General features: G+C 39.9%; 1 protein-coding gene across 6 annotated transcripts in view; it reads right to left on the bottom strand.

Moving 5' to 3' along the window:
* The window catches only part of Nsmce2 (NSE2 (MMS21) homolog, SMC5-SMC6 complex SUMO ligase), a 225454-nt gene that overhangs the window by 173805 nt on the left and 36044 nt on the right, over positions 1-15605 (bottom strand). For all 6 annotated transcript variants that reach the window (XM_021653553.2, XM_060389370.1, XM_021653550.2 and 3 more), the window contains one exon: positions 4015-4121. In XM_021653553.2, the coding sequence (XP_021509228.1) occupies positions 4015-4121 (107 nt within the window). The remainder of the gene's footprint in view (positions 1-4014; positions 4122-15605) is intronic.

Consider the following 15605-nt stretch of genomic DNA (forward strand, 5'->3'; position numbering starts at 1 on the left):
CCACCCAGTGACAGTAATAAATACCAACTATTACTCTTTGTTAAATGTCCGAGTTTTCTAGGCATCAGACAGCAGAGGTAAAGTCATGTGGGTCTTGCTCACTGACTTCCTATGCCCTGCACCAATAAGTGCATGGCACATAGGCATGTAGTCCATGTTTATTCAACAGACATTTGGAGGGGAAAGCCATCCAATGCAGTCCTCTGAAAGCAAGAGAAGGTATAGCAGGGCCACTGAGTCTAATGTTAGGAACATCTCTCTGTCTTCACATAAGATGGAAATAGGTTTTTCCAAGGCAGGTAACTGTGACAAAAGTAACTCTACCATTTAAATACCCTCAGTGTGCCCTTCATACCTTCCAAAACACTTTTACAATACGTGTGCTCTCATGGCTGTAAAGTCTTCATCCAAACAGCTCACAGGCATAAACCCACTCATCCTGAAAGTTTTTATAAATGGTTCAGAAACTGGTCATTTTTGTAGTATTCACTATATAAAATCCCCCTACAAACAAACTTGCTAAAACTAGGTTCCTTTTTTCCCTTTAGGTTTTCGATCACTGAAATGAACAGTGATTCCTAATTAAATCTTCAGACTCACGGGATAAAGTAGTCCCAACTTCTCACAAGACAAAGGGAGGCAATCTGAAAGCTTTTGTGAACTGCTAAAGTAATTCCCAGGGAATTACTGGTAAATTAATTCAGATAGCTAATTATCCACCAAACTTACCAAACTTCACATTCTAAGCGGAGAGCAGAAAAGAGAGGGCTGCCTATTCAAACAGTAAGTAATTTCGTCTTCTTAAGAAACTTTCTGTGACTATGTACAAGTTCATATTCAGAAAGGCCATGGGCCACATCTGCCACAAGCTCCTAAGTGGGAGTACTACATCATCTTTAAAAGTCTGTGACAAAAGAATGTTAGATGGGACCCAAAGAAACCTTGGTTATCAGCCTGACTTACAACTTCATTTTAGAGATCATGAACATTTCATAGCTTAACAAGCTTAAAGCTAATCCTACATGACATGAATTTTAAAGTAGGGCAAGGTCAAGAAAAGTATGCAAAAATGCAGTGAACAAAACAAAGTACTTATATTTTAGAACATGTCCTACCTTTCTAAGTTCAGCTTAGCAATCTGGGTTTGCAGCAATAGAGTATCTGACAGCTCCATGAAGTGCTATGGATGCTCAACTGTTCTGAATCACATCACCTAATCTCGTTCACCTAACAGTACTGTGAAATGGGTGGATCAATGCTTTTATGATGAAATGGAGAATATAAGATTCCAAGAGAAACCTTCTTGACTGAGGATGGTAACTGCAGTGCTAGGCTGCCCTCCATGGCCACTCATTCTTTATTCTTCAGAAGTAACAAGACCATACATACTGTCACACCTTCAAATACTACAAGTCATATAAAAACACTTTCCTCCACTTGAGCCCCTGACTGCACGTCTCAGAAGCCTTTACAGGTTGTGCTACTTTGGTCTTGTGTGACACTTGTATAACAATGTAATTTGGTATCAGAAAAGGAAAAGAAACAATTTTCTCTTCTGTGAAAGCCTAGAAACCTTGTACCAACCATCAGAATCTCTAAGTCCATTCATTCCATGCACAGTGAAGTGATGGCCAAAAAGCAGAAAAAACTCAAAGTGTAAAAGTAATAGGCAAAGATCTCCACATGAGAGAAATGCTGTTAACTACTGAACACAAGAGAGTTATTGGGTTTCCTTTGTGCTTAACTTTTTCTTTAAGAGTACTTGAAGCCAGGCATGGTGCAAGCCTTTATTCCAAGCACTCAAGAAGCAGAGGCAGAAAATTCCAGTCTGGCCAGTGCTATATAGTGAGACTCTGTCTCAAAACAACAACAACAACAAAGAGTACTAAAGGGGATAAGGGCTCTTTTTTTCTTTTAGCAGTACATCAAGTTTCTGTGAATTTTAAAGTTTAGGAGAAAAATACTAAATTCTATAACTTCAAAATCTTGTGTTTTTGCCATACATAAACTGCACACACAGAAGGTAAAGGTGTACCAGATAACACCCATAGAAAATACAAGTAAAAGCAAGATAGAGCCTTACAACCACCTGACCATATTCTTTAAAGTCAGTTCAGTTCTGATCAGTGATTTTCAACTGTGGATACATATTAGTAATAGAATTATTACAAAAAACAATCTTGGCACCCCAGCCCTGCTCCAGACATGTGGGGGAAAGCAGAAACAAACTGGCTAATTCTAGAATTCAACCAAAATTAAAAACCTTTGGTCTAGCTAGGTGTGTTATCAAATGCCTAGAATCCAAGCTGAAGACTGAGGCCATGAGGCTGACCTAGTAAGACATTGTCCTGGGGTGGGAGGAGGAGAAGGAGGGAGAAAGGGAAGGACCGAGGGAGGAAGAAAGGAAGGAGAGAGGGAGGAGGAAGGAGAGAAAGAGAGAGAGAAGGAAAAAAGAGAAAAAGAAAGAAAAAGAAAGAAGAGAAAGAAAGAAAGAAAGAAAGAAAGAAAGAAAGAAAGAAAGAAAGAAAGAAAGAAGAAGAAGAAGAAGGAAGGAAAGAAGGAAGGAAGGAAGGAAGGAAGGAAGGAAGGAAGGAAGGGAGGGAGGGAGGGAGGGAGGGAGGGAGGGAGGGAGGAAGGAAGGAAGGAAGGAAGGAAGGAAGGAAGGAAGGAAGGAAGGAAGGAAGGGGAGGAGGAAGGAAGGAAGGAAGGAAGGAAGGAAGGAAGGAAGGAAGGAAGGAAGGAAGGAAGGAAAGAAAAAGAAGGAAGAAGACAGAACTCTGGTCTAGTGAGTGCTTTCTGGTCTACTGCTTTGTTAGCCATTTTCAAATATGATGCCACCAAATGTATTTTCATATTAAAAAATTATTCAGAGAACTAGGACTAAAAGTCACAATAGCCAAAACCACTGTAATTTTTTTTCACAAACTGAATGAGCTTACCATTTAGTTATAAGCAACTATTCTTTTTTAATGAATTTTTTTAAGATTTATTTATTATTGAAATGGTGTTCTGCCTGCACACCAGATCTCACTATAGATGGTTCTGAGCCACCATGTGGTTGCTGGGAATGGAACTCAGGACCTCTGGAAGAACAGCGAGTATTCTTAACCTCTGAGCCATCTCTCCAGCCCTAAGCAACTATTCTTAATCATAGTTATATTATACCAAAGACTAGCCATATAAAAACAGGAAAAACACCAATATTTAATGCTCATATCAGTGGCTTAAGTATTAGACAACATAAAATGTTATCTTCATCTGAATAGTAGCTAGTCTTGTTAAATACTTGCTTTTCGGAATTTTCCCATAGCCATAAGAATGAAAGGCAAATAAAGAAACCAGAAGTGCAAGCCACCCTATTACACAGGTATCCCAAATCACTTCAACAGGGAGTTTCCATGGCTCAGAGACAAAGGATTTCTCAGAAGTGTTACTGCAATCTTATTGCTCATTTCTTACTCAACACAGCACTACTAAAGAGGATGTTGCTACCTTCCCACCTTAACTGCCTTCTGCGTTGTTCCTGAGACAGCTGGAGTCAAGAGAGATACGTTTGGCTTCTGGAACAACTGAAATGCAAACTGTACTTTTAAACTTACTCTAAATGCTTCCATATTTTCTGACTCCAAATATTTTGTAAGAGATGCATATTACTTAAAGCTAGAGAATGGGTAACTAAACCTGGTCTAAGTTATATGCTTAAGCAAATATGACAATAAAAACAAGCTGTATACACCTTTAACATTTTAATGAAAATCTGATCACATTTGAGGGGGCTTACACTAAAAGTTTTCAGACAAAAGTGCAAAACAATCTAAAACGCATTCCATATGCTAATTGGCCTAGGTGCCTAGCTGTAAAATAGCTCAGATTCCTTTTCCTTGAGAGTACTGATCAACATCTGCTTCAGTAAGGACAAGGAGATATTAAGGGTAGAAAAGAATTTTGATTTTGTTTCCATTTCTAGATCAGTGAGCTATAACCAAACTAGTCAGGGAAGTGGAATAAACTTACATGATTTATTGTAGACTGGATAGCCTTAACATAATGGTTTAGTTCTCGGTCCATTTTAGCAAATTCAACCATGGCCTTTTCCATACTGTATTCACTACTCACTTCAGCTGAAAGACAAAAAGTTGTGATTATTATTTTCCACTTCTTCTGGGAAAAGTTCAAACAACATGATCATCCAAAGGGCTAATTTGCAAATATTGCACTTTTCTTGGAAACCTCTTCACCAATCCACTTTGCCTAGTTTCGTGTCCTTCCCTTTCCAGAACTTTCCAGGGAAAGCTGAGAGCAATTTGGAGGTATTTGCCTTTTTCATGTACCATCTTGTTCTTCTTTCCTCACCTCTGTTCCTTCATTAAACAAGACAAAATTCCTATGCCTTCCCTAGCCTGTTGCAACTGAGACACACAAATCTGCTGTTATAACAAAAAAGGATTAAGGATTAAAAAAAAAATTAACTGCAAAAATATTCTGTTCTCTGGCCTCTTTCTCCTTTTCAGCAATACACCAAGAGACAGACCTGGGATCCACCATGCTTCTTAATTCTCAGGGTTACTGTCTTCATCCCTCCTAATGTTCCCTCCCACTCAGGCTATACTGTTCCTTGCCTGTGTTTCTCGACAACTCCAGACATTCTCTGGATTCTGGAGCCTTAGCTGAGGCTTCCTGTAGGTCATACTTGGCCAGCAGAGATCCTTCCTCAAGCTTTGAAATTTATTACTAAGATCTTGGCTGAGGGAAGGCTGGAGAAGGAAAGAGACCTACCACCCAAAGATTCCTTGTCACTGGATTCTACAGCATATATTTCCACTATCAAAATTTCCCCACCCAGAGGCTAGAGGGATGGTTCAGACATTCAGAAAACATCAGAAAAACCTCTTGCAATAGATCTGAGTTCAGTTACCAACTCTCACAAGGAGCAATCACAACTGCCTGTAACTCCAGCTCCAGGAAGAGCCCTTCTGGCTTCCTTGGGCACCTGCACTCACTTCCTTGGGCCCAAGCTCCCCTTCCCCACACATACCTAAGCCACCTCCCCCTAATTATAGATAAAATACATCTTTTAAAAATTGCCTCACTTATCCAAATACAGTGGCACAGGCAGGCAACCCCAGGAGGCTCAGGAAAGAGGTAGGAATTTAATATCAGCCTATTATACATTTAATTACACACACACACACACACACACACACACACACACACTCACACCACAGTTTCACAAAGTCCTTTCTAAGATTCTCTACCAGATTTAATCTACACATATATCAAGGGCTGAGCTCAAATCCCATCTGTTCTAAAAGTATACCAACATAGAAGAAACTATTTGCCTAATCTATCTTAACACCTACACTTTATATTTTAGCACTATAAACAATCATGCCTTTCTTATCCCCATTTTTCTCATTTCTCCATAGACAAGAATGGTGTGTTAGTGTTGAGATCCAACAAAAATTTGCAGAATTCACCTTTTTTCTATATCCTCCTAGGATCATTATTTCCTAAATCTGGAAGTATCCTACATGATATTCTGTTGAATTAAAATTAAAATAAAGAGAACATATGGTACATAGTCATTTTTTACTGTAATTTTTTTTTCCATCAGAAAAAAAGAAAATACCACTCCTGGGTGGGGATGAAAGCAGAATGACACAAAGGTACTAAAATCCTGATAATGACAATCCAAGAGTGGAAAGCTTTACTATAACCCTCTGCAAGACTAGAAAGGCTGGTGAAGATGGCAGCATGGTGAAGATGGAAGTGATGACCATGAGGAGACAGAACACACACTCACAATGATAGAAATGGCTGTAGCCATTAATGAATGCTTCCTTATGCACAACCTATTGTATTTATTCTACAGCTTACAGCAATACTGAAACAGGTGGTTGGTTGTTTTGGTTTTTTCAACACTAAGGAGTAAACCTAAAGCTTCAGACATACTAGGCAAGAATTTTATCACTGAGCTACATCCCCAAGCCCTTTTAAATTGTTCAGACTGATCTTGAATTGACTTTGTAGCTCAAATGGGTCTTTAACTAGGGATCTTCATGCCTTAGTCCCAGCACAGCTGATATTATAGGCTCACACCACCAGACAGATCAAAGAAATGGGTAGTTTTTAACTTGCTTTTACACAGAAGAAAGCTGAAATAACTTGTTCAAAGCAACAATGACACCAAGCAGAACCAACTTCCAATTCAGACTCTCTAATGGCAAAACAAGCACTACTCTCTTGGACAAAATGAAATTTGAATATGATTAAGACTCCAACTTCTTTACAAGTATTTAAGGTAAGCTGTAAACTTCAGCTCAGCTTCCAGTGCAATCCCTTAGAACAATACATCTAAGTAGGCCACCGGGAAATTGACTCAGAGGCTTAGTGGACCTGCTGCTGGAAGGCTCTTTCTAAATTCAGCAAACAGAAGAAATGAGTAAGAAAAAGAAAATGCTTCCCCCCAGGTTAGAGATCCACCACGTTTCGACCTGGGGAAAGTCTCTTCTCCTCCTCACAGGTAGTGCGAAGTGTTATGACAACGGTCACAGCACCCACTAAATGCTTGAACACCAGCCAAGTCCAGCTGCTCTAAAGTCAGCAGCACACCACTCCAAGAGCACTAGCAACCAACTAGTGCTCCAAAACTTTGAAGTGCTAAAAAAGCATTAAAGGTATATTTAGCAGAAATGGATGACTTAGTGCTACAATCAAACCAACTCTGAGGGAAGCTGCTACAAACTGCCTGTCAGACCACAAAGAGAACTACAGAGAAATAGTTAGTGGGAACCAGGGTCCTACAAAGAACCTCCTAAGCAGTGCTCATGGTCAAAAATAATTTTTACTTTCCATATATCTAATTGCTCTCTCCCCCTGCCAAACAGCACTTAGGGAGGCTGGAAATTTCAATATGTCATCCTATGAACAATTATTTATTAGACTCAGCCCTTTCTTTTAGTAATTGAATGAACCTACATGAAACCCATGAACATTGATTTCCAAGCCAATGAACACATGGAGAAGGCCTATGGGGGAGAAACTCAAGGCCTCTGGGAGACCTGTCACCTGGCACATTAATTAAGAAATTGTTCCAAAAAGTTAGTACGGTAATTGGCTGAAATATGCCCCCCACCTCCATCCCAGCAAACCAAGTCCAGAGGGCAGAGATAATCCTGCTCTGCATTATAAAATTCTAGCTGTCTGTAAGCATGCCAGCATCAGGTTGTTCTACAAACATACCCAACAATGCTGATCAGTGCTGTTTCTAACGCTATGCAGAACCACTGCAGCCTGTACGACCTCGGCAACCTATACGATCTCACATACATTATAAGTGGGACTTAGACCAGAAAGAGCCATGAAACAACCCATCCCTTGAAGACAGTTTCTGGTTCGTTTTTCCTACTGAGGGGCAAAATCCAGGAAAACAAAGGAAAATTGAATCAGTGAAAGAGGGTTTCATTTTAGATTGAAATACTCTGATGCTTACATAATTAGAGAAGTCTCTAACTGGATGAAGCTGGTCTGCTTATGGTTTTTCTAAAGTCAGACAAACCTATAATTATGCAATCTCAGCAGCCACGCTATTCATTAGACACGTCATCTGTTACTCAATCCTAAAATGCACTAACAGCAATAACTCTTACTATTCTCTGCTTTGAAGCGCTGAAAAAGCATTGAAGGTATATTTAGCAGAAATGGGTGACTTAGTGCTAGAATCAAACCTAGCTTCAAACAAAATTCATGAGATTTTAATGAGAGGAATGTGATGGCTGAGGCAGGAACAAATATGATGAAAGCCAAACAGTACCCATTGATGCCAGTTGTCCTGAATGTGAAAAACCAGGGCAAAAGAAGAAGTGACAGATCTGAAAGAGGAGAGGAGGCAAATATGCTACTCTTATGGAGACGGACTCTCAAGCAGGACTAACTCCAGGTTGTGGCTAAAAACTGTAGCTGGCAATCATGGCAATATGGTGTCCTTATGTGGCACAGCGTGAGAGATTTTTTTCCCCCCACTCAGTTCCAACACTGTCTAGGGTTTATTCACACCTGTTTTCTCAGTGTAATTTTCTAGGCCACGGGTTTAAAAGCAGCAACAGATGGGGAAAGTAGCTCCTTATCATGGCACGTCTGAGTCCACCTCGTCATAATCAACAGACCAACCCAACTGCAATTCCAGACCAGCAACCAGGTTAGTGAGGGTAGGAGCTAAGTGACACAGTTCCAAACCAACTATTCTAAGTAGGGCCTTCCCTAACCACAGCTGTGCTGTGGCTACAGCCCAAGGTATACACTGGAGAGGAATAAACTTCCCTGAGGCTTGGAGTTGAAAGTCACTCACAGTCTCTAGGTCTTCTTTAGAGCTGCCTTCAGTGAAACAAACATCAAAGTATAAGCTTGACCTTGTCTCTCCAAGCAAACCACACAGGGACCCTGTATGTTATTCCACCTCACACGGCCTTTTGAGGTGCCCTAGTCAAAGCTCCCTATGAGTTCAGCTATTACTGTCCAGAAGAGGAGGGCCAAATACGCATCCCTTATCAACCCATAAAACCTCGTTGCCTTTACAAGTAGGACAGATGTTCACATATACGAGGGAGGCACACCCTCAAGACAAATGTCACCTACTTATTCTTTCCACCTGCAGATCTGATTCAGTTGAACAGCTTTGTCCATGGCCAAGCTGTTTTCTGAAATTTTGTCCTAAACAAACAAAAAACCAAAACTGTGGGATCGGGTTAATTTTTCTGTTCTACAAAGCTACACATAGCGTGTCTAAACAGAAACAGCCAATTACATGTAGTTGATTAAATTCAACATCATGTATTTTATTAGTGAATTACCAAGCTAAGACAAAGCAGACATTTAATGTTGCTAAGGATCGCTGACTATGAGTCAACATGACTCATATACTCAGAACAATCTGATAAACATTAAATGTCATAAAACACATATACCATTTTGGCAAGAAAGAAGGAGAGTGGCAAGGGGTTGCCTGACTGTAAGTTTCTTGGAATAAATGGCACATGGAGCCAGAAGATTTTATTTTCTGAAAACTGGGAATAAATATTTTCAGATCTCTTCAAATGAGAACTTGATTCCTCAATATTTTCTACAAAAGGTATTTACTCTTTTTTTTTTTCAGAAATACAAAGAGATGACAGCACAAAGCATACCCTGAACTTCTCCTAGTCATAATCAAAACCAAAATACAACTTCTTTGTAAAATCAGCTTCAATTACCTATCTCTAGCGACATATATCTGTGTGTCTCCTGGCAGACAGATATTAAGCAATCTATATTCATCAGGAGTTGAATTTAATGACTTACTCACTGCTTGAGCAATCTTTAATAGAAACTTGGTTACTTCTCACTACACTGAACTTCAAAGTTGTAATTATTCCTCCACACAGATATTAGTGTGGTAAAATTAAGACTGAATCCCCACGTTATAACTGCCTCCCACTGGAAGTAAGAGTGCAGTATCAGGTGCATGACATAAGCTAGGCAGCAGCTGGTTTCTTCCTAAACTCCAGGAGAAATCCTGAAGAATTTTTCACCTTTCTGTCATGTGCTCACCTATAGCCTTCCCATCATGTGGTAACACAAATGGGATGCTGCCTACCACATAACTGAAAAGGCAGCTCTGAAAGTTCAAGCCAATCTCAATGACTTTCTTGCAGGCTGTGTAGTCTTTGGAAAGACTGTTTCTACGTCTCCATAATGGGTATCAGAATAGTACTGAGGGCTGTAGAGATGGCTGAGTGGTTAAGAGCACTTGTTATTCTTGCAGAGGACAAGGGTTCAATTCCCAGCACCATATGACAGCTACAAAGAGCTTATTGCTCATTCAAACAGAGATTTTATGCCCTCTCTGCCCTCTCTCTATCAGCAGCAGGCATGCATGTGATACACATTCATACATGCAGACAAACACTCATACACATAAAATAAAATAAAAATCTTTTTAAAACAAGAAAAAGAATAGTACCAAATTGATAAGTTGTTATCAAGACTTTTACTATCTTGTAGGTCCAGTGCTCACTGAAGAGCCTGACTCAGAGTACACTAACCAACCGTTTTTGTAAGTCAAATCATTGTGGAGTAAATAGCTAATCTGCAAATATAACTGGCCCAAATCCTAAAAGCATTCACCCTCAGGACTAAAGAGTATCAAGTTTGTACTAACTTGAACCCATAGACTTCAAAGCTCAATGAGAAGTGTTGCGGGCATTCCTTTCCAAGCTCGGAAAGCCCTTTACCTCACAAATGCTTACTGTGCACTTACTCCACATCTGGCGGTGGGAAATGACTTAGAGGAACAGTAGCTACCACTGCCACAGGAGGCAGGAGGGGTTTAGCAGAAATCCGTGGCTCTTTACCAGACTAGGGTAGAGGCTAAACAAATGGTTTCACTGCTCCCCATGGAGACTGATTCAGAATTCAAACAGTCAAACAGAAACACTGATGATGAACAGAGAAAGCCAGGAGTGGAAAAAATGAACAACCTTTAATGGGCACTGACTATGTACTAGGTTCTGTGAACACACTAACTCCTGACCCAACATAAATTGGTTATTATCAAGCATACAATAGAGATAAGGAAACTAACTCCCAAAGAGGTGAAATCATCTGGCAGGTCAGGAAGTTAATAAATGGTGGAGTTATGAGTTGAAGTCAGCACCAGAGGCATGAGCCACAGTTGTGAACTACAAAGAAATAGACAAAGAGGACTTCATACAGAGGGCATGGCGTAATGAATGTGTTGTTCCTTAGCTGAAGGCTTTCTGTTGCATCGCCTTCCTCTGACAGGAAAAGAGACCAAGGAAAGAGACTAGCTCACTGTGCTCCTCCTCAGACTCAGTCTCCCTTCCCTATACAGACAGCTACGTCCACGAAACATTTGCTTGCTCGTACTTCATAAACTACCTTGGCAAAGGTGTCACAAAATCACAGAAATGAAGCTGTCAGTTACTAAAGCACCATAGGCTCCTCTCATCTTAACACATACCCACGGACTCTCTTTTAGTTCTCATGAATTTTTAGGGTCAGGTCTTTGATTTGACTCAAACACATTCCCTCAAACCCCAAACACCCATTTTCCCCCCTACCGGACTGGAAAGAAACAGTGAGTTCAAGGCAGGAAGCAATATTCACAGCAGCATTTCCCAACTAACAACATTTCTGCCTGTGCCAAGCCTTATCTACACTATGAGACTTGCAGACCCAGGAGAGAGGCTTAAGAAACAGAGCCAGGTTCGACTTCGGTCCAAGCCCAAAGCTCCTACATGAATTCTGGCAATAAAAACAAAACAAAACAAAAAATCTTATTAATCATACTTTCTAATATTCTCAGTATAAATGTATCTCACTTAAGCTAGTAAGTTAGGAATCATGAGGGTCCATATATTGAAAAACCATGTTTCAAGATTAATAAAGCATATGGTTGAATGACAAGATACACTAATGCGGTATTTACAACCCACAACCTCTCTGCTCAGAGTCAACACTGCTTTGAATTTCCTTACTGTAATCTCATAGGGCTGTTCTATGTATAACAAATATACCTTCTGAAATGACTACACACATCAAAATCATGATAGCCAGATTGGAAATAAGGACTCAAAGCATGACATGTTAGGAGAAATGACTTTCATGTCTCCCACTGAAATCAGTGTTCTTTAGAGCTGCCTAATCTTCATGTGCAGGAACATAGGAATGAGAGAAAGGTTTCTTTTAACTACAGGGTATGTGCTCGAAAGTAAAAACATAAACACAAACAAAACCACGTTCCATGTGGAAAGCACAGACACTGATGCTAAGCAAGGAACAGAACATATTACAGTAAAGGAGCTTCCACTCAGTCATCCAACAGCGACTGCCACCCAGCACAGTCTCCGCGCCTGCACCTGCTGTGTCCTGCAAAGCAATCAATAGGGCAATGCTGTATCTTTTTACAAAGAGCACTGATGAATTTTACCGCACCTAGAATGTCCTCAGAAACTATGATACAGCAACTAGGACTCTGTCTGACTTGAAGTGATGAGAAAGTCTGTCCCACCGCTGAATCGCTGTAATTATTGGAATCCTCCCAGAAAAGTCTGCTTCAGCACCAGGCAGAGGTAACAATAAATCTCGACTGCTTTACACATTAACTCACTTACACCTCATAGCCCTTGTATGGAGTGACTTTATTAGTGCTCTTAATTGGTTCAAGAAACTACCACAAGAAAACTAATTTGTCCCAACCTCAGTATCAGAAGCAGGACTTGAACCTCATACCTCAGCTCTAGAGCTCGGGCACACTTTCTCCTGGGCCAAACCAAGTCTCATTTTCTTAGCAATCATAGTCCCTTAAAGATCAGAAGGGGACAACTAATCTTTTCTTCCTGCTATCTTTCCTCAAATCTTCACTTCCACAACAAATAACAACCACCAATAAGCTGGCTTGCTTTCATTTCTCATTTTAAAGATGTATTCCAGAATAGAAAATAAGAATTGTAAGCAAAGGTCAAAGAATGGTTGTCATACTATTATCACACTTACATCACTAGAGATGATACTTAGTCAATTAAAACAAACAAATAAACAAAAATCAAGGGAGACTGATATTAAGGCAGACAAAGCTCTCCCTTCCATTAAATTATTTTTTTTCCTAAAGTTCAAACTCTAATTTGATAAAAAGTTATGCTTCTGAAATCTGGAACTTTAAATCAGGAAATGGAGTTTTTAAATTTCATCTGTTACCTAATTATCAGCAAGCCTCTCCAATGTTCTGTGGTACATTAATTTGACATTACCTTTTTTTTTTTTTTTTTAGTTTCTTCTTCATTTAAATAGCTAATATCTGTAGAGAACTTATGTGTCAGACACTAATCAATTTATATGAATGATCTCATGTGATCCTTATAATAGGTATGTAAAGAAGATACTATCGACCCTTTATGACTCACTGGGCCCAAGTTCAATGAACTGAAGTCACACAATCTAGGGAACAGTGAAGGGGACTCAGATCAGGCTCTATGACATAGCAGAATCCATTTCCCAACTATACCAGTCATTTTATCATCCATGGGCATAAGCCATGTCTGGAGAAGAGCCCTCATAAGATCTGTGCAGACTGAAAAGCGTCATTACTGCACCACGTCAACTACTCTGGAAAAAAACAATGGGAAGAGAGGAAGACTTAGAGTGATGGAGAACAAAACTATGAAATTTATTAAAAGAATTAGCTACTAGATGGAAAAAGTCGACATTCTTTAACCTGCAAATAAAGACAGTAAAAATCAGTTTAGACTACTTAGCAAAACCCTGTCTCAAAACAATAAATCTGAAAAGAAAGATTTTTAAGAGCCAGCAGGGCATGGTGGTTAGTACCTTTAATCCCAGCACTTGGAAGGCAGAGACAGGTGGATCTCTGTCAGCTCGAGACCAGCTTGGTGAGTCCAGGACAGCCAGGGCTACACAGAGAAACCATGTCTCAAAAAACCAAAAAAAAAAAAATCCAAATAAATCAAATTGACCACACCTCTGTAATCTTAAAGTTTATAATAAGAAAAAGATTACTAGGTCCAGATTACTAGTTAATGAAGAAAGAAATTAAATAACTTAAACCATAAAAAAACCAATTATATGCATGAATTTTAGAATACCTGACATATTTACTAAGGGATAAGACCTGTTTTGCAAGGTCTATATTCTCTCTTATTGATCTAACTACTGGATGTTCTCTAAGTTAGAATATTCTGGTCTGAGAAACAATTCTTTTTATTTTAATTTTTATTTTTTATATTAATCACAGTTTATTATATCCCAGCTGAAGCCCCCTCCCTCATTCCCTCCCAACCCTTCCTCCTTCATCTCCTCCCATGCTCCTCTCCAAGTCCACTGATAGGGGAGGTCCTCCTTCCCTTCCATCTGACACTAGCCTATCAGGTCCCATCAGAACTGGCTGCATTGTCTTCCTCTGTAGACTGGTAAGACTGTTCCCCCCTCAGGGGGAGGTGATCAAAGAGCCAGCCAGTGAGTTCATGTCAGAGACAGTCCCTGTTCCCCTTACTAGGGAACCCACTCAGAGACTGAGCGCCATGGGCTACATCTGTGCAGGGGTTCTAGGTTATCTTCATGAATGGTCCTTGGTTGGAGTATCAGTCTCAAAAAATACCCCCATGCCCTTATTTTTCGGTTCTGTTGCTCTCCTTGTAGAGCTTCTGTCCCTTCCAGGTCTTTCTATCTCCCCCTTCTTTCATAAAATTCCCTGCACTTTGCCCAAAGTTTGGCTGTGAGCCTCAGCATCTGCTTTGATACACTGCTGGGTAGAGTCTTTTTCAGAGGCCCTCTGTGGTAGGCTCCTTTCCTGTTTTCTGTTTTCTCCCTCTTCCAATGTCCGTCCTGTTTGCCTTTCTGAGTGAGGATTGATCATCTTACCCAGGGTCCTCCCTCTTGCTTAGCTTCTTTAGGTGTACAGATTTTAGTTGAATATAGAATGACAGAGAAACACTTAAAGAAATGCTCAGCGTCCTTAGTCATCAGGGAAATGCAAATCAAAACGACCCTGAGATTTCATCTTACACCCATCAGAATGGCTAAGATGAATAACTCAAGTGACAACACATCCTGGAGAGGATGTGGAGAAAGGGGAACCCTCCTCCATTGATAGTGGGAATGTAAACTTGTACAACCACTTTGGAAATCAATCTGGCACTATCTCAGACACTTAGGAATAGTGCAACCTCAAGATCCAGCTATACCACTCCTTAGGCATATATCCAAAAGACTTTCAAGTATACAACAAGGACATTTGCTCAACCATGTTAGTAGCAGATTTATCCGTAATAGCCAGAACCTGGAAACAACCCAGATGTCCCTCAACTGAGGAATGGATACAGAAATTGTGGTACATTTACACAATGGAATACTACTCAGCAATTAAAAACAAGGAAATCATGAAATTTGCAGGCAAATGGTAGGATCTAGAAAAGATCATCCTGAGTGAGGTATCCCAGAAGCAGAAAGACACACACAATATATACTCATTTATAAGTGGATAGTAGACATATAATATAGGAGAAACACTTCTTAAGGGAAAGAGAAAGACTAAAATCATAAAAGGATAGAAAAATTATGTCATTCATATCCTGTATTAGTAAAGGTTCTCTAGATGAACAGAGCTTATAGAATAAATCTCTCTCTATGTACAGAAAGGAGATTTATTAGACTGACTACAGGCTGTAGTCCAACTAATCTGACAATGGCTGGCTATGAATGGAAAGTCCAAGACTCCAATAGTTCTCGGTCCTCAGGGTTGGATATCTCAGCTAGTGTTCAGTATATGCTAGAATCCCAAAGAAGTAGGGAGAGCAAAAACAAACAGGAAATAGCAAAAAGCTTCCTTCTTCCATGTCCTTATATAGGCTTCCAGCAGAAAGCATGGCCCAGATGAGATCTGGATTAAAGATATGTCTTCCTACCTCAAAGATCCAGATTAGAAGTAGATCTTTCCACTTTAAATGAAGCAGAAATCCCTCACAGGTTTGCTCTTTATTTTTCGGTTTTACTTACTTCTAGATGTAGTCAAGTTGACAACCAACTAAAGCCAT

Source organism: Meriones unguiculatus, chromosome 8 (genome assembly GCF_030254825.1).
Source record: "Meriones unguiculatus strain TT.TT164.6M chromosome 8, Bangor_MerUng_6.1, whole genome shotgun sequence".
NCBI classification, from domain to species: Eukaryota; Metazoa; Chordata; class Mammalia; order Rodentia; family Muridae; genus Meriones; species Meriones unguiculatus.